General features: G+C 35.5%; 1 protein-coding gene across 1 annotated transcript in view; it reads left to right on the top strand.

Moving 5' to 3' along the window:
- Window positions 1-22,275, top strand: part of CSMD3 (CUB and Sushi multiple domains 3) — a 721,079-nt gene that overhangs the window by 256,032 nt on the left and 442,772 nt on the right. The window contains exons 7-8 of the mRNA XM_054816701.1: window positions 3,927-4,235; window positions 20,771-20,848. Coding sequence (XP_054672676.1) covers window positions 3,927-4,235; window positions 20,771-20,848 — 387 coding nt within the window. The remainder of the gene's footprint in view (window positions 1-3,926; window positions 4,236-20,770; window positions 20,849-22,275) is intronic.

Below are 22,275 nucleotides of genomic sequence, written 5' to 3' on the forward strand. Positions count from 1 at the left end.
TTTCTTTGTGAACCCGTGCCCCGAGCAACAAGTACTCTTTCTTGCCTCCACATCCTTATTGCTTCTTCCCATGCTGCATCCTGGCAGTTTCTCAAGCCTCAAATATTCTCAGTTGCTGATTGTGAATTCAAAGTGATGACCTACCTCCGAGTTGACTTCAGCTGACTGAAAATTGTTGGTTTAAACTTTATCCAAAAAGCAGAAATCAGTCTTGCAAGTTTGTCTTCCCCCCCCCCCGAATATTAAGGGAAAATAATATGTGGGTGTGGCGGGTTGAGCCTGGCTGGGGGCCAGGTGCCCACCAGAGCCGCTCTCTCACTCCCCTCATTCACTAAACAGGGGAGAAAAGGCATAACAAAATGCTTGTAGGTCGAGATAAGGACAGGGAGAGATCACTCACTAATTGTTGTCACGAGCAAAACAGACCAAACTTAGAGAGGGAATTCATCTAATTTATTACTAGGCAAAACAGAGTAGAGGAATGAGAAAATAAAATCAACTCTTAAAACACCTCCCCCCACCCCTCCCATCTTCCCGGGCTCAACTTCACTCCCGGCTTCAACCTTCCCCCCCTCAGCGGCACAGGGGGACGGGGAGTGGGGGTTACGGTCAGTTCATCTCACGGTGTTTCTGCCGCTTCTTCATCCTCAGGGGGAGGACTCCTCTCATCGTTCCCCTGCTCCAGCATGGAGTCCCTCTCACGGGGTGCAGACCTTCAGGAGCAAACTGCTCCAGCGTGGGGTCCCCCACAGGGTCACAAGTCCTGCCAGCAAACCTGCCCTGGCGTGGGCTCCCCTCTGCACGGGTCCACCGGTCCGGCCTGGAACTTGCTCCAGCGTGGGCTTCCCACGGGCCGCAGCCTCCTTCAGGTGCCTCCACCTGCTCCGGCGTGGGGTCCTCCACGGGCTGCAGGTGGAATCTCTACACCCCCTCATCCTTCCTCCATGGGCTGCAGGGGACAGCCTGCTTCACCATGGCCTTCACCACGGGCTGCAGGGGGATCTCTGCTCCGGCGCCTGGAGCTCCTCCTGCCCCTCCATCTGCACTGACCTTGGTGTCTGCAGAGTTTCTTACATCTTCTCACTCCTCTCTCCGGCTGCAAAAGCTCTCCCTCTCTAAGTGTTTTTCTTCTTCTTAAATATGTTATCACAGAGGCGCTGATTGGCTTGGCCTTGGCCAGCGGCGGGCCCGTCTTGGAGCCGGCTGGCATTGGCTCTATCAGACACAGGGGGAGCTTCTAGCAGCTTCTCACAGAAGCCACCCCTGTAGCCCCCCTGCTACCAAAACCTTGCCACGCAAACCCAACACAGTGGGCAGGTTTTGTCTGTCATATAGGAAATTACAATTTTAAAAAAAGTCTCTTTGACAAACTGAAATGTTAGATTTGACTAGAGATGACTGAAGTGGAGAGTATGTTACATTGCCCATACAACACAGGTGTTTCAATTGGTCTAAACCTGTTTTCACAGAATACTAAGACACCAAAGTTCATGCTTTTGCAGATTACAAATGATATTTAGGCAAACATGAATGCATCCATTCTATGCAGTAGCTGATACTTACCAAACTGTTTATACATAACATTAAATTTGTCTTAAAATCTTCCATGTAAATCACATCATACTGTTTACTGATCTTCTGCATGAGTTCTTTTTCACAGTGTAAGTGGATGTGGAACTCTAACAAGTTAGGTTTTTTGCTTGAAAGTTGCCTCTATATCAAAGTAATACAATACTTCTCAATGTATAAGCTTTGAAGTTTTAAGTAAGCATGATTTTTCTTATTTGTTTTTTTTTATTTTGAGATGAAGTTTCTCTTAACTTGTTTTCATTTAAAGTGCAGTGCATCTTTAAAGCACTAGGACATACATGCCATTTCACTGAATTCTAAATATAATTTTGCTTTGAGATATTGGGAGCAGATGACTGCCTGTTCTTGTACATTTGCTTGCATGATAAAGAAGTGTCCACATAGATTTTGCTTTAACAGTAGAGGTTATGTAATATGCAATAATTTTTTTTTATTTTAATCAACATTATCCTGCCTGATCATTATCTCTTGACCATGCATTTGTATTTTATGTGCTTTAATCTTGGTACCGGTGTGTCAAAATTTATTGTACCCTAAATCATAACTAGTCCAGTCTTTTGATATTATTCATTGTTGTGACTATTTTATTTTCTTCTGAAATAAAGAATAAAACATGTCTAGGTCTATTTTAGTTACTTATACCGCTGTCACGATAGGATAGTAAGTAATTTTTCGTTTGGTCTCTGGCACATAAACCTGGAATCTTACCTGGTACTTTTAAGGTTGTTTAGTTTTGCAGGGAGAACCACCACTGTATAATTTAGAAGTGTTGTGCTGCAGAACAGATATTAAGACATTAAATGTAAGATAGCGAAAATAATATGTACCCACAGCAGCCCTATTAGTTGTCTGTATAATGCTTAAGTATTCTGTTATGGTAGCATTTTTTAATAGTATAGCAAAATAAAACATTTTCAGCCTAAAATTTTTGCTGTAAACAAGAGAGATTTCATTAGCAAGACTGAGTATTTTTGACATTAGGATCTGTTCCATTTATTTATACAGTACATTTGATAATTCTATCAAGAGATTTCATATACCTTGTGCATGAAAGCTGCTATATACTGCTCAGTTCCTCTGGGAATCTTATTTCCATTTTCTAGTGTATAGGTTTTTCTAACAGTGCAAAAACTCTGGTTTGTTTCCATCCTGTCACCACCTACTACACTTAAAGGACAAATCTCAAAGTCTTTGTGAGAGGACAGCTCAGAAGTAAAAAGATAAGTGTGGAATATTATTGTTTGAATGACTGTTCAAGAGCCCCTTAATCATTATTGTGGAATAAAACCACCATGTTTTAAAGATACTAGTATAACGTAGTACAGTTCATGCTACATCAACTTTGGTTATGCTACTTTGTTGTTATGAATTTTATTATGCATTACCCAGTCATTTATTCATTCCAGTCAAGATGGAGTTGCTGTTGTGTTAGATGTTCTAAATGCTCACAGGTGAGAGATTTGGCCTCCAGGCATTTGCAGCCAAATCTGGGGAATGGGGATGAATGAAAAGGTTAATAAAAAATTAAAAATTCCCACATAGGTTTTATAGTATTTTAGCTACTAGACAAGTTAGAAGTGTTACTTAATATTTTCACAAGCAGTGCATGGCCTGGTTTTTAACTCTTCAAACATTTTGTGGGTGGGTTTTTTTGAGTAAAATCATCTGGCCTATTACAGGAATCAGAGAGCAAAAAGAGAATTACAGATGCAGCCTTTGTCCAATATCAAGTATAGATGATTATGCTTAGAGGTTTTGTTTAAATGTGTACCTTTTACTATCCATCTACCCTTGGCCTTGCATCAAGTCTACATGAGCTTTTAGAGCCCTGTCAAGCTTTGATGAACAGAATCAAATGTATGAACATCTTTGGCAGCCTTATTAGCAGTTGGGAGTACGGAAGGTTCGCCTGCTACCTAGGTTACTGTATAATGCTGCTGTATCACTCCTCAATAGGGCAGTTATCACTTTTCTACCTGTGGGGTCCCTTTTAATGATACAGCTGTCTATTTTGCTCTAGCCATGCTGATTTCAGGACTGAATTTGCAGGGGTGGAAATTATGTGCTGTCATTCTGATTGGTACAGAAGTTTATACTATAATTTTTTAGGACGTTTAAAACTAAACGTGTAATATCACTATAGTTACATAATGTTCACTAGCATTAAAAAATGTTCTGGTTACTTCAAATTTTTAAATAAAGCATATCGACTTTCCTCTTTTCATGTCAGTTGTCTTTACTATGTTAAACAGGGGGAAATTGAATCTCTTAGATTGATCAGGAAAACACAATTCAAAAGAAAAAGTTAGCATCCAGTGCTACTGTGTGTCCCACAGGTTCTTCCACTTTGATCAAAACTGCCTCCACTGGTGAGTTAGAGGAGCGTATTGCAGCCACTACTGGTGCTATAACTGTTGCTAGCACATCTGCTGATGTTGCTGTATCCAGTGCAGTGACCACCTATAGACAACCTTCTGAAGAGCAGCAAGTGCACGCTATGAATATACGAAAATCAGTTCTGGAGTCGTCCACTTCCAAGGAAGCACTCTCCCTTCATCAAGCAAATTTACAAAGCACAAGACGACGACCAAGAAATGCTGAGCAGATAGAAAGAACTAAAGAACTTGCAGTTGTTACTCATAGAGGTATTGGATATTATTTTACTTGTGCCCATGTAGTGACAGAAAAATATTTTGTATAGATTAAAAATGAAAGGTCAGGTATCCTTTCAGGAAATGTAATTGAACCAAATGGGAAAGGTATTAAATCTGCTTAAAACTGAGTTCTAGTGGGGCAGCCAGATATAAAAATGAAATTAATAATAATATTGTCATATTAATTTAAATTAATTTGATTTATAAAAAGACAAATGGGAAAGATAAGGAATTTTCTTTTGATGCCACTTTATAGCTTATATAATTACATTTCACTATCAAGCCTAGCATGAGATCTGATGAAAGTTTAGAGAACTGAGATAAAAATATTAATCTATTCTGCATATGTGTTTAGACATAATCAACTATAGCATAAAAAATGTACTTTATAAAAGACTGTTTTGTTCTAAACTAATTGGTGATGCAGTTGTAATCCTCTCCCTTCTGCTTAAATCTTCAGAAAAATTTTTGCTTTTTAAAACATCTGTACATTATTTCTTCTATCAAGCATGAAATCAATGAATGAAGCAAAGTTTAGCACACTAGGGAATTCAGTTGCAACTATTAAAGTAGTAAAGCTAAAGATTTGATGTGTTCCTGTATTTGGATGATGTAATCCACATGCTAAAGTAGTAATAATGAACAACGTTTGGGGTATAAACAAAGCATTATTTATTGTGTTAAAAGGTAAATGACGATATCTGAAAAGCACGAAGCTGAGAGATAGTAATGCTAGGATGTCTTAATTTAACCAGCATAGGCATTCAGAAACAAATTGCATGTGGTATGTTTTTACACATGCACAAGTTCAGGGAAGGAGCAGCTTAATTTTGCAGGTTAATGTTGTTGAATGCTGTATATTATATATTTTTTAATTTTTACTGTGTGCTAATCCATTGTTTTATGTTAATCTATTGTGCATGAAGAATTTATAAACACAAATATATGGAGGAGGACTATCATAGCACAAGCTATTTGTAGAAGTCTCATTATATGGTTGATATTTTGTAAAGATAACTTTAGGTTGGAATCTGTTGTCCTACTGGATCAGAGAGTCACCTAGTATAAGTTATTGTAGCTTCATTTACTAACACCTATTGAAACAGCAGAGCTGCAATTCTACAGAATTTTAAAACATGTAATTTAAGTAAGATAACTGAAAAAAACAAGAACTGTATTTGGTTTGTATATGAAAAAGAAATCGTTAAACACCTATTTATGTTTAATTTGTATTAATTTCAGTACAAATCTGGAGTATTTTTGTGGTTTTCAACTGGTATAAATTAATTAATATAGTTTGGTGTATACTGGTTGTGTGGCTATGCATTCACTTCAGAAAATCTTTGGTCAAGTTAGAAAACCAGCAGGCTTATTTTCAGTTATGCGGGTGTATCTGAGGGCCTGTAGTAATCTCTTCTTATTTAAAGATGTGAGAGTGTACTGATTTGGCAGTTAAACTTGGCAGTAATTGTGATATATATATATACAGTTTCTTCCATCTCCTGTTTGTAATCATGACACTACAATGTCCTCTCCACTGTTTTCTCACTGTCCTTTTCTTCTCTGACCTATCCTTTAATATAAGATATAAATAAGGCACTTACGTCTGAATCACTTTGTCATATTAAAGTGTTAAACCTTACATTATGAAAAAAATAAAAAAAAGAAAAAGCTAGAGATCAAGATACTGCTAAAACAATGTCGTGGTGCTTATTTGTCACATATTAAAGTAGTACCACAAGTACTAAAAGGTACCACAGCCAGCAAACAGATGAAATCAGTCTTGTATAGACTTTATTGGAGAAGAAAGCCCATACCTAGCTCTGTGTGCAGTTTATTCCCTCATGGCACATTTAAAGTCTGGATTTTGCTAGCATTCTTTGTACAAAATCTTTTAGCTATTTTTTTACTGTATCATATCCACAGAACAATATAGGTGTGTATGCTATTAAAGTAGGTATTCATATACTGAGTAAAAAAATACAATTTTTGCTTGGCAAAACCCAATATTTAATAGCATACTTATAATAGCCATGAAAACTTATCAAATGACCCTCATTAAATAATCTGTAATGCTCTTCAGTAAAATATTCCTCATTACAAAGACACAGACGTATTTTGAAGGAATGTTTGTGAATGTGAGGCTATTGTTAATTGACTTGAAGAAAGTTCCGTTATGGGGACATGTTCAACAGATGTTTCTATGGAGTTTCCTGTAGGTGTGTATTGAAGTATGTTAGCCTCTCTTTGACAATGAAATACGCACAGAAGTATAAAAACTGCTGGTCTTGCCAGGCATATGAAATTACTATGGAACTATATATAAGAGCTACTTAAGGAGTTTATGTAAATGGCTTCAAAAATTATTTCTCTATTTAATATATATTAAAAATTAGTTTTTACTTTGATAATATATTTTTTCCTGTACTCTTGATCATAATTTAAGAATAATGCCCCCAAATTTATGCAAATTAATACTTGAAAAGATAAAATTTAATATACTAAATATAATTTAATAAAACTTACTATATCATATATGTGTATATTTAAAATTAAAAAAATGTACTGTACATGTAGTCTTCACTGTAGGCTTTTTTGAGAATGTTGCTAGTAATATCAGAATAGTGCTGTTTTATTATAAATTAGCATTGATATAAAATGATAACTACAGAATAAGAGTCATACTGTTGACTTCCATAGGATTGTTCTGTGAATAAGATCTTCCAGAATGAGTAAACAATAACAATATTCTTTTGTTTCCTAAACTGATATTTTTTGAAGTGTATGCATGGCAGAGATGTATAGAGAGAACTAGAGGTCTCTATCTATCTAAAATTAAAGTGCTAGGTGTAAATTAGTCTACCATACTTACTATCTGGACTTCAGCGATAATTGTAGGTTGTGTGAAGGGCTGGAAGAAGAATTTCTTCTGTAAGATTATTAACTGGAAATCACAGAAAAGAAGAAGACTTTGTGTTTTTTAAGAGAGGAAAAAGGAACCATAGATGCATTTGGTGAAATACTTCCATTAGAGGTAGGGAAGTGCAAGTATCATTTTATAAGGCAGTAGTGAGATCTCAAGAGGAACACTGTACCTGATTCTAGTTCCTTCATCAAAAAGAATTCAGACTGAATAGATGAATAAAAGAACTATAATGGTGTTACATTGTTCTGATCATCCCACCTTACAAAAGAAAATGTAAGACAGGATGAAAGGATAAATGTTTCAGGAAGTGAATGCCAGTATGTGGAGAACTTAAATGAGGACAAATGAGTATATAATGTATAAATAGATACATTAGGGAGAGGAGCGAGAAGAGTTCTTGTTATTGGAACGATGAAGCCTTCTGATAGAAGGAGGCAGTAGATGAAGGGTGAAAAGCTTACTTTCAAGATGCAGCTTGATAGGCTAATGAAAAATATATTTAGATATGATAGCTGGAAGAGAAACACAGTGTCTTTTGGGTCCTGAGTTCTAATGAAACCAATTGCTCAAACTCAAGAAAGTGTATCCCTTCCTCTATTCAGAAGCAGGGGGAAAAAAAGGAGGTCCCTTATGACTTTCATTCAGTTAAATCTAGAAGCTTCAAATGCCGAGCATTCAGTAGCATTTCATGTGGATACTACAATTACAGTTTCTAGTATGATCTGTCGTCTTTAGATGTGAAATCAGGAAGGAAATTAAATGTGATATTTTCCCTTGTTTATTTGCTATTCAAGTATTTAAGTACTGTTAGCGTGATCATAACTACATTAGTAGAGGATAATCTGACATTTTTGATCTTTTCTACTGTCTGTGTTTCTATACACAAAGAATTCAGAGATTAGTAATGTTAGTGCTATTGAATTGTTTTATAGTTCATATTGACTGCATCTTTTCTTTCTTAAGGCTGTAGAATTTTTATTTCAGTATATGCAAACATCATGAGAGATATTTTAGAACTTTTTCTTGTAAGTGATTTTATAGCATGCTGGTACTGTCTAAAGATGTGCTAAGAGGCACATGTGCAAATGCTAAGAGGCATTTGGACTTTTCCCTTAATAATATGCTTTAACTTTTGGTCAACTCTGAAGCGGTCAGGCAGTTGCACTAGGTGATCATTGTAGGTCCCTTCCAACTGAACCATTTCTATTCTATTCTATTCTATTCTATTCTACTCTACTCTACTCTACTCTCTGTTCATTTAAATATGGAAGTACACATACATCCTAATTACATATCCCTGAGAATAATGGGAATCTTCTGGTTTCAGTGGCAATAGAGAACAAGAAGTACAAGGATTTGCTCAATAAATCTTAAGACAGAAGTAAAGGAAGAATAAAATAAATGTGAAAGCTGATGATATTGATACATCAGAGATTTCTATTCTCTCTTATAATTGAGAAGAATCCTTGGTCTATCAGTACCAAAGATAATCAAGTTTGATTCTCACTTTTGCTGACATAATATTACACTTCTGGGTTTTTTAAAAGGACCACAAAGTGAGTTTAAATAATTTTACAAAGTGAATGTAAAAATTTTTAAAGACACCTTACTTCTACTGAAGGAGTAAGAAGTGGATTGAAAATGAAATATCTCCAATCAAGTCATTGGAGTTTTGTTCATTGTAATGAACCTGGACTTTCACCCCAGAAATAAATAAGAACTAACTCCTATCACATAAGACAAGCTCAGTATAAACAATTCATAGTAGCCATCCTTTTTTTCTTTTTCTAGGAAGAGTCATAAAGTTTGGCTACATAGAGCAATCATGATCAGTGGAGGCAATTGAACAGTGGTATAATTTCTTATACTGAAAAATGAAGGAATAAAGTATTGTGCTTTTTTTCCAATGAACTGAATATTTACAGAGAATATTTATAGTATTGGCAGGTATATAACTATATACATCAAGAAAGTCACAAGGAGAAAAAGATTGAAATTATTTTTAAGATTTAATTGATTTTAGTATACCATTAAGAAGTCCTGCATTCTAAGATGATATCCATAAGGAATTTGTAAAGTAAGAGCTGTATACTATAGACACGAATGGGTCCAAAGTGCAAGTAATGTAACAAGACCACTGCTACAGTTCATAATTAGTAAATATAGAAAAGAAAATCAATCTGAAACAGAGATATCAAGGTTGGAGAAAAAAAATTACTAATCGAACTCAAATAGTACCAGGAAATCTTAATGAATGACACTAGTCATCATGTAGCAGTTCAAAAAGTGACTCAATGTTTTCCTTAGGATCTTAATTTTTTTCTTTATTTTCGAGCGAACTTTAGATTCCAACGCCTTTCACTTTTCTGAACTTCTGTTCTTCTAAAGAGCAAAAATGTCATCAAGCATTTCCAAATTTTTAACCATATCTGCTCAGTTTGAGGATTAAAGTATAGATATATGCTTTGATGATTTTACTTAGCTATTCATTTTCAAAATCTTACTCATTTTTGATATCTGCATTTTGTTTCTTTCTATATGTTTTTATCTCTTCTTTTTTTCTGACTTTCTTATAATACCTTTATCATTTCTCTATCCTTTTCCCTTTGTTCTTTAAGAACACTTATCTATTACACCTTACCTTATGCTTTTTGATATCTTTTTATGTAGTATCTTAGTAATAGCCAGGAAAAAATGAATCAGGGAGAAAAAACCCTGCTACTGGGTGTTCCCCATTAAACAAGCGTTTCTCTTTGCTGTGTGGTACAGGAGAATTTAAGATGGTAGGAGGCAAGAAGATTTTTTTAAAGATCTTTAAAGAGTTTTAAGATTTTTTTTGTGAGAAATTAAATCAGATGCTAATGAAACTTTAGAAAACAAAAGGATTTAAGAGAAAGTTATTTAATTATCTTGATTTTTTTGAAAGATTCAGTGAATGATAGAGCACTGGGATTATTTGATGTAAACTTTTTAAGGATTTGTTAGAAAATATATTCATATAACCTAATTTTTTTGACGTTTACTTAGAAGCAGGAAGAGGAAAGGAGGAACAGAGAAGGAGAAGTTTTCTGAAGTGCTGTTAAAGATTTTTAAGAGTCAAGTAGGAAATCAATGTGCATATGTCCTCAGGTATTTTTGTTATGAGTGAAACCCAGAACTACAAAGATGGGAGTCTGAAGAAAGTCAATATATTTTGCAGTAAGATTCTTATGTTCTTATATATATAAAAGAATATTTGTATATACAAAGATTTGTGTATTTTTAAAAGTTATTTTTTTAGAATAATTTTAAAAGTTCAAAAAAATGCTTATTAGAATCATAGAATCATAGAATAGTTTGGGTTGGAAGGGACCTCAAAGGTCATCTAGTTCCAACCCCCCTGCCATGGGCAGGGACACCCTCCACTAGAACAGGTTGCCCAAAGCCCCATCCAACCTGGCCTTGAACACTTCCAGGGAGGGGGCCTCCACAGCTTCTCTGGGCAACCTGTGCCAGTGCCTCACCACCCTCACAGGAAAGAATTTCTTTCTAACATCTAATCTAAATCAACCCTCCTTCAGCTTAAACCCATTACCCCTTGTCCTGTCACTACACTCCCTGATAAACAGTCCCTCACCAGCTTTCCTGTAGGCCCGTTCAGGTACTGGAAGGCCGCAATTAGATCTCCCCAGAGCCTTCTCTTCTCCAGGCTGAACAACCCCAACTCTCTCAGCCTGTCCTCAGCTCTCCAGCCCTCTGATCAGCTTCGTGGCCCTCCTCTGGACTCTTGGGCTGCAAGTGCACACTGCTTAGCATAACACAGGTGTAAGTGAGCACTCAACCATTTAATCACTGAACTACATTTGTTTAGTATTTAATAATACTTTTGGAAATGCCTGTTTAATATGTGCAACAGTGTTCTGTTTGGTGGATGAACTTTATAACAACTCATTAATTTAAAGATTTTTATTAGAGAAAATAATCATAATAATGACCTAAGCTTCTTGACATCTTCCCACTTCAAAGAAGTCATAGGAAAGGAGACTAGTTTTCATCCAATAGTCAAGTCCAGTATCATTAGAAGGAAGAAGGGGAGAAAGGAAATCAATTATATTGATTTCAAGAAATGAGTCGTGTTAATGTTTTAATTGAATTATGGCTCCTTATAGTTGCCTGTCAGTTTTAACCTCCTAACTTGTTCCTTTTATTTATTTTTCTTGTAGTTCCTGTAGTTCTTAAGTGTTCTTCATTTTACTAAATGTGTTTATTTCTATAATTGAAATTTGCCGTCTGACATGTTGTGTCATTTTCCCCTCAGTATTGCAGGTTTTCTTATTTTGACCACAATATGTTGGTGTAAATCAAATACATTGTAGTTAGAATATGAAAAATATTTTATCATTAGTGCAATTATACATTACTTTAAAAATATACATGTTAACCATACTTGCTTTCTTTTAAATAATTATTTTTTCCAAATTAGAGAAATTTGAGATACATAGAATGTAGAATACAGTGGAAAAACTGTAATTTTGACCATTTTAATGACCGTCTGTGTAAACTAACTATATTTCTTTATCCTTCTTAATTCAATACTGATAGATGGAATAATAATATGTATATGTAACCTGTATAAAAAATAATTTTGTTTTATCAATACATTTTCTGACTGATTTTACATAGTTTGGCTCATTATTGCATTACTTTTTTGTACAAAATTGTTCTTTATATTAATTGAGACTTACCGAAGGAATTAAAATATTTGTATCAATTTTAGTGAAAATATTATGAAGTGGGAGGGTTCCATGTACAATTTTGTTGACAAATGACATAGCACAGTAATATCTGAACTTCCAGTTCTGCTCCATGCTAATCATACTTTTCAGTCAAGAGAAGAGTTGGGTGTTTGGGTATTTTTTTTCCCATTATGTTGCTCATCAGTGTATTTTTAACTGAGATAAGAACCCAATGAGGAATTTTCAAATGCATAATAAATTATACATAGCTTATATCATACTGTTCTCTGGAAATTGTCATAGGTTTTCATCTATGGATAAAGAATGAACCTGAGAAGTTGCACAATTAAAATGGAAATGCATCATATCAAAATAAAATCAAAATACATTAAATTTTAATATAAATGCGAAATGCACATATTAGGTTAGAATCATATGCCTATGCCATGTTTCATTAAAGTATACAATTATGTTAGTTAAATTATCAGAGTGTTTCATTTTAAGGAGAGAATTTTACATTCATTCTCATTTACATTTTCTTCCATTCTGAATAAAACTTTCTGACTGTGGGGTAATGCTAAAATAGAACCTTTTGTGAGCAAAACTAAGATACCTGAAAGGAAATAAAAAGTATAGTTTTATCTATTTAATAGATCATAATAAGCAGTAACTTTGTTTAAACATATCTACTTTTAGCAAGGAGTCACAAAATCATTTTCACTATTTTAGTAATTATATTTATTGTCCATCACCACATAATGTTTATAATATTGTAGGATCAAGAAACAAATATTTATGATGTGCTGTACTAATGCAATATGTTAGTGTAGTATTTAGTGCAGTAATTCAGTACAGTAATGCAGTAGCTGCAGTAATTTGAAGTGTAAATCTTCTATGCAATCCGCTTTCATCAGAGCACTTTAAGGTCACTTCCAGCACCGAAAGGGTTGTCAAGCACTGGAACAGGCTGCCCAGGGAAGTGGTCGAGTCACCATCCCTGGAGGTATTTAAAAGACCTGTAGATGTGGTGCTTAGGGACATGGTTTAGTGGTGGACTTGGCAGTGTTAGGTTAACTGTTGGACTTGATGACCTTAAAAGTCTTTTCCAACCAAAACAATTCTATGATTCTCTAAGATGGAAAGGGGCAGGGATTGGGGAGGAATAGTAAAAGAGAAACTAAGATTGACTCCTGTAAAAAGCAAAAAACAGTATGAAAATAGTGGATGGTTCACCACTTCATATTCTGTTCATCTTCTGAATGGCTCTTCGTATTTGACAAATCATTAATACAGTTGATACTGTGCTGCAAAAACTGGTGAAAATTCATGTCCTCTAATTCCAACTTTCAAGGTGCAGAAAGGCTTTAGAAGATAGTGCTACATCAGTCAGTGTGTTTGGTCATAGTGAAGTTTATTTGGGTAATCACTAGGGTTAGAGATTTTTAACGTAAATTTCTGGAGTCTAAAGTGCCATTACCTAAAAACTAAATAGGTTGCTATATCTTCCTCCTCACCTCCACCCCATTTGTGCAATCCCTTGAAGTGGTGATCTCTAAGATATCCGGATATCTAGGACTTGTGTTGTCAGAGTTTGGAAATTCTGGTTAACTCGTTGCATCACATGCGTAGTGAACATGTAGTGTACGCAAAAAAAAAAATTGAACTGACCTGTACATGAGTAGTAAGTTCAGTGTATTCAGGCTGTGGATGTCCTGTGCATGTAGATCAACTTCTAGAGGAAATACAATGAAATAGACATGCCCAAGATGAAATGGAAATATCATGCATGATTTATTTGGCATATCTGCACATCAGCACCAAGTGTCAAAAGTCCAGAGTATATCAGGCTCCTGTTTCTGTCATTAGAAACAGCAGCTGCTCCAAGTAAAGTCTGCCATCATCAGATACTGAAGTTCTTGAACAATCAGTGAATTACTCGTTCTGCACCAGTCAGAATCAGTTCTACACTGTATTCCAAACAAATGTCATCTGTCTCTTCAGAAAGCAGTTAATGAGTTAATTACTCATTATTTCTAGGATAACATAAATTCAGCAAACATAGTTATTGCAGAATATCATGTAATTCAGAATCTACAGGTGTTTTTAATGTCAACTTGTGTTCCTTAACATCTGGACCCAATGCAAGGTAAACAAATGGAATTGATTTCTGTTTTCTAAATCATAGTAGTGTGGTGGGAAGAATTTTAAGAATGCAAATTCTCTCAGTCTTGTGAGAAAAATGAAAATCTTGAGACAATATTGTCTCAAATACTTTCACACCAAGATTTCTTTTAGCAGTTATTTTTGTTTCAGATATTGTCAAACAATCTTTTGCAGTGGACTTTAAATAAATGTCAAAGATGAGAAACAGAAGAATACAGAGATTGTGAGGGGGCACAAAACCTTCACTTTTTTCCCAGAGATAGTTATATAGGCATTTCTGTATATGCAATATAAACATTTAGGTACAGTCAAATAAGCAATCCACTGCCTTTTTTCATGTAATATTATATTTTTGCAATGTCATTTAAGGAGGGCTATATATGCAATCTTGAAATAATGGCTTTGATAATCCGATACTGTTCTCCATCTCCATTAGCTGAACAGTACTGAATATAACATAAGAAACATTCAGGAGAGGGGAGGGGCTGTTTTGGTGTTTGAACTCCTTTGAGCTACACCCAAGGAGAGAAGTATATAAGGTCAGAAGAGGCTCAATTTTCCATGGTTAATACTCTGTATAGTTACTTGTAGTAATCCAGTCTGAGTACCTATTTTGCATAGAATGGTGGTGTTTTGGTAGTCAGCATTTTAAATGTGATTTATATTTGGTTTAAAAGTTTACAAAATGGAGACAAGGCAAGCTGGACAATTTCTTTACAGAAATGCTGGTACAGAAATAAAGACATGAATTTGTGGGTTGTCAGTGTTTTATGGCTATATACTCTGATGCTTCCATATTGTAGAAGCAAAGTTTCCATCTTGAAATTTATGTCTTATGTGGGTCTCAGGATATACTTTTTCAATGAAGCCAGAATTGTGCCAACTGAGAAATCTTTTCTTCATTCAAAATTAATTTCATGTCTAGTGTCTAAGAGCTTGTTGTATTCAAGGTTGCCAGGGAAATTATACATCTACATGTTTCTTTTATCATATACATGCTTAAAACATATGCACCTATGTTCCTTTTTACCTGAGGTCCTTTTTTAGTGCAGTACCTAGCCTGAAGAGTAGAGCGCAGTCATTGTCTAGATTAGCCCTCTCTCACAAGTGTTTGTACGTAGCCTGTATGCATATGAGTATGCACAATTTCACAACCTTTTTATAAAAAATAATTAATGTAATTTTTCCTATGAGTCTAAAACTTTGTCAGCAAGTCTTTGAATCTTCCTTATCTTACATGACAGACCATTTTGGTCAAAAACTTCAACAAAATTATTCTGAACATAATTCAATTTACATATAAATTTACTACTTGAAAAATGTACATGAGTCTGCTCTGTCTATTGGCTGAATATTAGCCTACCCATCTGTCATGCAAAGCTTCTTACCTAGACTTCTTCCATTACCAGGACTGTTCATATCCTTCCCTCCTCAATAAAATGTTCAGTTCCATCTTTCACAGTTGCAGAAAACATTGGGTCTTCTAACTTTGGAAAAAGTTACAAAGATTGTAATCTTCTGTTTTGTATTAAAGCCATTTGAACAGGAGAATAAGCATGAGCAGTGTTGAACATAAGCTCCTAGGTGGATGCCTAAATAGTTTTCAGGTTTTCAGGGTTTTTTTTACCTAATCTCTAATGAGGTGTCACACAGTTCTGATGCTACTGTTTACGTTTCATCAGGTCACATGATCAAAAATACATTCAGGATTGTCAGAGATTTATTTGGATAGGAGATGTGCAGTAGCATTCCTATCCCCTCCCCCTCAAAAAAAAAAAAATTCCAAACAAACAAACTTGCTGACTTTTAAATCTATAAATTTAAAACAAACAAAGAAACCAACCTACAAGCCATATGTATTTAAAGTAGAATTAAAGAAAATTTTAAACCTTTCCTTGCGTTATGGCACTGGACAGATGGTTACATCAGATAGGTTTTTATAAATTTTTATTATCTTTAAAATAGATTTTTATGGTCTTTCCAATTACACAATAAAAGATATGAAAGTGATACCAAAGATTTACTCTACTGCAGATATAATTGATTAAGTTTGGTCTCTGAACAGTTTGATTTCTTTGATCTAACTTTTCAGATTTATTTTTGATTGATTCTGAAATGGATTGAAAGACAGGGCATAAAGGAGGCTTCGGGATCGCATCTATTTTAATTTATGCAATGTTAACCTCCAAAGCATTGGAGAATCTTATCACTAGCTTCCATCTACACCAGTATGCCTTCTCAGGGGTATCCTTCTTTTTTTGACTAGTCTATTTCTGTGGCTCTTGGCTGTTCAGAAATATGAGAACATACTAGTCTAACCATATTTAGCTGTTTGTAGCATTATCACATCTGAACTATTTGTCTTGAGAGAAATGGGCATATCAAAGTTTAAACGCATCTCATGAGAAAGCAGGTATCTAAGGCCAGATGAATCGAGCCCTTAAAGTGTCTATTTCTCTTTGTGGACTAGCTTAGTGTGGTGGGTTGACCCTGGCTGGAGGCCAGGTGCCCACCAGAGCCACTCTCTCACTCCCCTTATTCACTAGACGGGAGAAAAGGCATAACAAAATGCTTGCAGGTCGAGATAAGGACAGGGAGAGATCACTCACTAATTGTTGTCACGAGCAAAACAGACCGAACTTAGAGAGGGAATTCATCTAATTTATTACTAGGCAAAACAGAGTAGAGCAATGAGAAATAAAATCAACTCTTAAAACACTTCCCCCCACCCCTCCCATCTTCCCGGGATCAACTTCACTCCCGGCTTCAACCTTCCCCCCCTCAGCGGCACAGGGGGACAGGGAATGGGGGTTACGGTCAGTTCATCTCACGGTGTTTCTGCCGCTTCTTCATCCTCAGGGGGAGGACTCCTCTCATCGTTCCCCTGCTCCAGCATGGAGTCCCTCTCACGGGGTGCAGACCTTCGGGAGCAAACTGCTCCAGCGTGGGGTCCCCCACGGGGTCACAAGTCCTGCCAGCAAACCTGCCCTGGCGTGGGCTCCCCTCTTCACGGGTCCACCGGTCCGGCCTGGAACTTGCTCCAGCGTGGGCTTCCCACGGGCCACAGCCTCCTTCAGGTGCCTCCACCTGCTCCGGCGTGGGGTCCTCCACGGGCTGCAGGTGCAATCGCTACACCCCCTCATCCTTCCTCCATGGGCTGCAGGGGGACAGCCTGCTTCACCATGGCCTTCACCACGGGCTGCAGGGGGATCTCTGCTCCGGCGCCTGGAGCTCCTCCTGCCCCTCCATCTGCACTGACCTTGGTGTCTGCAGAGTTTCTTACATCTTCTCACTCCTCTCTCCGGCTGCAAAAGCTCTCCCTCTCTAAGTGTTTTTCTTCTTCTTAAATATGTTATCACAGAGGCGCTGATTGGCTTGGCCTTGGCCAGCGGCGGGCCCGTCTTAGAGCCGGCTGGCATTGGCTCTATCAGACACAGGGGAAGCTTCTAGCAGCTTCTCACAGAAGCCACCCCTGTAGCCCCCCCGCTACCAAAACCCTGCCACGCAAACCCAACACACTTAGATGTGTAGAACTGCACTGTTTGCTGGCATGAATCTGTCTTCTGAGACTTCTGAAAAGTGAAATCCACTTTCAGTACTTACTGTCAGGTGTCTGCTAAAACTGTTTTTGAATAGTTATAATTTTCCTCACTGGTTTCCACATTGGCATGTGCAAAATAATGCCTAGTTTAGCAAGTATTAAAGAATATATTTATTGTGTTTTGTGTACGGAATGGCATGTTTGGACCAAACATATTTCTATAATTACTCCTTCACAGTGTATTCAGAAGCTTCTTCAATAAATCAACATACAAAACCCGGTTAAAAGTAAAATTCTTCTCTTGTAGTGTAAAGTTGCTTCAGAGACCTTGAGTTGCTCGCTTCCCTAGTGGTATTTAATAGCCTTGGCAAGGTGATGCAAATAGGTATAAAAATATCAGATTTTTTTCAATGTTTTCACCAAGAAACTCTTGTAACTATTTTCAGCTCCACCTTAGATCTTGTGAACTCTGTTTCTTGTGTACATAAACTATGGATATGCCATTCAGGTGTCTGAGGATGAGTACAAAGAAACAAAAACCCTCAAACCAGTCTTCCTTCTTTAATATGTTGCTATGATGATTTCTGAAAATAAAGGACAAACATCACCCTAATGTGAGTATTTAAACCCGTCCCAGCCCCTGAGATCATGTATTCAAGCCCATTCCCATTTTACTTAGATGTTGGAAGAATAGCTAGGCCTGTCTTCTGTTTCATAAGGAGTTATTCTACACTGATGCTCAGAGAAGGCCAGAAGAAGCTTACAGCTATACTCCTACATTCATATTTATGTAGAAATAGCATCTTAGAAATATCACACAATAATGAGAGACCATTACAGTTATTCCAGTATGGCTCTACTGTGTGAAGGTACAGTTTTTGAGTCCATGAGTTCCACTGAGGATAGAATTGCTTATGGACTTCAATTTATTTTGGAGGGAGGGATGGCTTCTGGTATTAGAGGTTAATAAATAAATAAATAAGTAAATAAGTAAAAATATTTTGCGGCAACAGATACATTGTGCTCCTGGAAATAATGTATTTCCCAGAAACATTAGCAATGCTTATAGGTTATATTATGATGATACACCAGGAAATTTATGTTTTGCCTCTTGAGATAAAAGCCTCCATGTATTTAGAAGGAAGTATAGTCTCTTCCATCAGAAGTGTAAAAATATTTGTCATAATGTCCTATATCTATCCTATAAATTGTCTTTGTAGTACGCTATTTTCTCCTGAATCTTGTTTTGCTCTTGTGTGTAGTAATGATTACTTTTATTTATAAAAACCCCATCAATAGTATTTTGCTGCTTTGTTATTTATGCCTCATGTAAGGGTTTCTTTGACTATTCATTGATTTTGTATAATAAGTTAACGGGTGCTGAAAATTTCTTTGATGATATACTGTTTGTCTTCTCACGTTAGCTTCTCTTAGACATAGTTCCTTTTATCTCTGCTGTCTTCATCAGCAGTATTTGCTTGTAGCCGACATAAAGCATCTTCTTCCATATATATTTTTTTAGTATATCTAAGCTCTAAAGTCACTTGAGTATAATGTACCTAAAATTAACCTATACTTAAAAGTCAATTTTTTTTAGAAGGTCCATTTTTATGTATGGTTCATTGCTCACTGGCAGAGTGTATGGGAGAAAAGAGGCACTTATTTTAATGACTGAAAGAAAAAGTTTCTTGTGCTGTTTTTGCTTCATTCTCTCTTACCTTTTGATATCTGTTAAATTTTGGGTTTACTCTGTTGTTATTAGTTGTTTTGTTTCAAAAATATGTTGACGCCACATGGTTTGCCTGAATTAACTGCCTTTATCATAAGCCCAGCCTGAAATAAGGACTTTTACAGAAATAGTTCAGCTGTGGGTTTAGGCGTGAGGTGGGAACCTACTACCTTCCTTTCACACTTTGCAAATAATTTTCAAGCTAGAAAGAGGATCAGTTGCAGAATCAACAGCAGAACAGTAGACTGCATTTTCTGTTTTGTTTTTTTTTTTTTTTTGGTATGCAAATCTCTGTAGTTAAAACAGAAAATTAGCCTGCTATGCTTAATTTAATAATGCAGTGTTTTTTCTATGATCAAAATATTTCTGTTTTGTCTGTGTGGTTGAAGCACAGACAATAAAATCTCAATATTTCCTGAATAAAAATTATACTTTCTTACTTAAGCTAGGATCATAGCTAAGGGAGATTTTGAAAACTAGTGGAGATATAATTTTGGAATGGGGAGGTAATCTGGATGCCTATAGATTTTTAGAATGTATTCCAGTGTATTACTTTTAGAAAGACTTTTTGTCTACTAAAACATTGTAATTTTTTAGCTGTTGCCTCTGTTTTGTCTTTTTTTCCAAATGTAATACTGACTTTTAATGTAAATTTCAAAATCTGAAGAAACAGGCAAAATATGTTGACAAAAAAGATGTTGGCATTTCTACTGCTAATTAAACCTTTTCAGAATATATGTGCATTAATATATGATGTCCTGTATTGCTTGGATGCTAATGGAAATGAGATCTGAGCATATTTATTTGATTTCAGTGTGCTTTCAATAACATGTTGCGGACAACTCTTTTTTCCTTTTAAATTCTCTATCACTAGAAAGAATAATTGAATTAAAATTTCACAAAAAATAAGCTGTTTAAAAAATTTCAAAGTACCTTTTTTTAAAAAGTTACTGACTTTTCAGTTGGCAGATGTGATAGTATTCTCTAGTTCTTTCCACTTTTTTTTTTTTTGTTGTTTTTTAAATGGAGGGAGCGGGGGATAAGCACTACTGTTTCTTAGCACAGAAGAAACACCACATGAGAATCAACTGTGTTTTAGAGGAAACATATCTATCATTCTTTTAATTTTCCAGGTTCCATAAATGTGTGACAATGTTTTACACAACTATATGGTCTGTGGAAATAAACATTTTTGCCCATAATTTTTTTTCTTGGTTACATGGGAGAAAAATTAAGTTACAAATCTTACTTCTTTCCTTCGTCAGGTGTACAAATTGGTCTCAATACTTGTTTTTGTAAATTGTTTTCCACCAAAGGTACACAATATGAGCTTGTTAGGTAGCCAGTACTCTAATTTGTATATACTTCCATGATAACATTTGTCAAATGAAATGAAATATTTTAGACTGTATTGCCTGATACATGTTTTTGTTTTGTTTTTTTTTTAACTAGTGAAAAAGGCCATAGATTTTAAATCTAGAGGATTTAAATTGTTTCCAGGGAAAGACAACAGCAACAAGTTTTCTATCTGTGAGTGTACTCCTTTTTTGTTACTTTTTTCTAGTGCAAGAGTGAAGTTTGTGCTGTCTGTGTTGTTTGTGTGTTTTCAAAATTGTTCACCTATTTCTGATAATATAACTGACTTAAATCTGTTTCTCCAGTCTGCATGGTGAATTTTTAAATATGGTTCTACTCTAAAGGCAGGCTTTCTATAAATCTGGCATTGTAGAAAGACGTGTGGGTTTTTTGTCAGTAATTTCACATTAAATTTGCAGTATTTGCAAAGAAATAAATATTCAGCCTTCCAGGTGTCAGCTGAAATCTTAGTTGTGAACAGGAGATACATTATTTTAATTGAAAATTAGTACTAGCAGCAAAAGGCTATACAAACCAAAGCCTATCCTCTTTTACAAATGTGCAACCACATTTTTTTTTTTTTTAAGCAACACACATGAGGTCACTTTCTGAATTTTTTTTTCTTCATTAACTTTGACATTTTGAACTGATTAACTAATTGTAGTTTTAAAAATTCTGGAGATGCTTAGTGCCTTCAATTTTAATTACAGAAAATAGAAAAAAAGTGCTCAGCATCTTACAGGACCGAGTCCTGATTAACTTATAAGGAGAAGTTGGGCAACTTTGTAACATAAATTGAACAGATATGACTCTAAATACATTAACGAGGATATCTTTTGCAAAAGAACGTGCCATTTTTATAGAGTTCCTTTTTGGACTAGAACCGCATTTTAAATATTTTGAAGTAAGTGGTTAAAATAAAGATGGACTAAATGCTTAGCCTATGTCTGCTTATACTACATTTCATTATTCTTCACAGGAGTGAAAGGACTTGCCTTTTGAAGGTCCTTAGGTTGGAAACATTTGCACTATTTTTTTTTGTTTAAAGTGTCAGTGATGGATTCAGTTTCCAGAATTTAGCAGGGCACATTGACATGACTTTTAATACATTTTTCAGTTTTAGATTTTAAACTATCAACATATTAGACATTATTTTTTTATGAAAAGGTATCTTCAAGCAGCAAGACCCTTCAATGTTTACCAAGTCAGAAAAATAAAGCAAAACACACTTCTGCTCAGTTTTTATAATGTAGCATATTGCCATATTCAACTTTTCTGTAAACTGCATCACCTAAATAGTTCCATAAGGCATTTCTGGTTTATTTGAAAACTTTGTATCAAGTCTTTTAAAAACAAGTATTCTTTTTATGCATATCAGGTGACTAGAAATTAGAGTGATTATATAAGAAATAACAGTAAGATAATTACAGTAGTGTTTATAAGTTCATCACTGAGGTCTCCGATGATCCATCTGTGCTTTTATAGTTACACATGAGAATAGTATAATGGCTGATAAGACCGATTGTTTCTCTATAAATTTATTTTGCACAAATCATTAAATATTCCACCATATAAACATTAATAGGAATTGCATATTTATA

The sequence above is a fragment of the Grus americana genome, chromosome 2 (assembly GCF_028858705.1).
Source record: "Grus americana isolate bGruAme1 chromosome 2, bGruAme1.mat, whole genome shotgun sequence".
Taxonomy (NCBI): Eukaryota; Metazoa; Chordata; class Aves; order Gruiformes; family Gruidae; genus Grus; species Grus americana.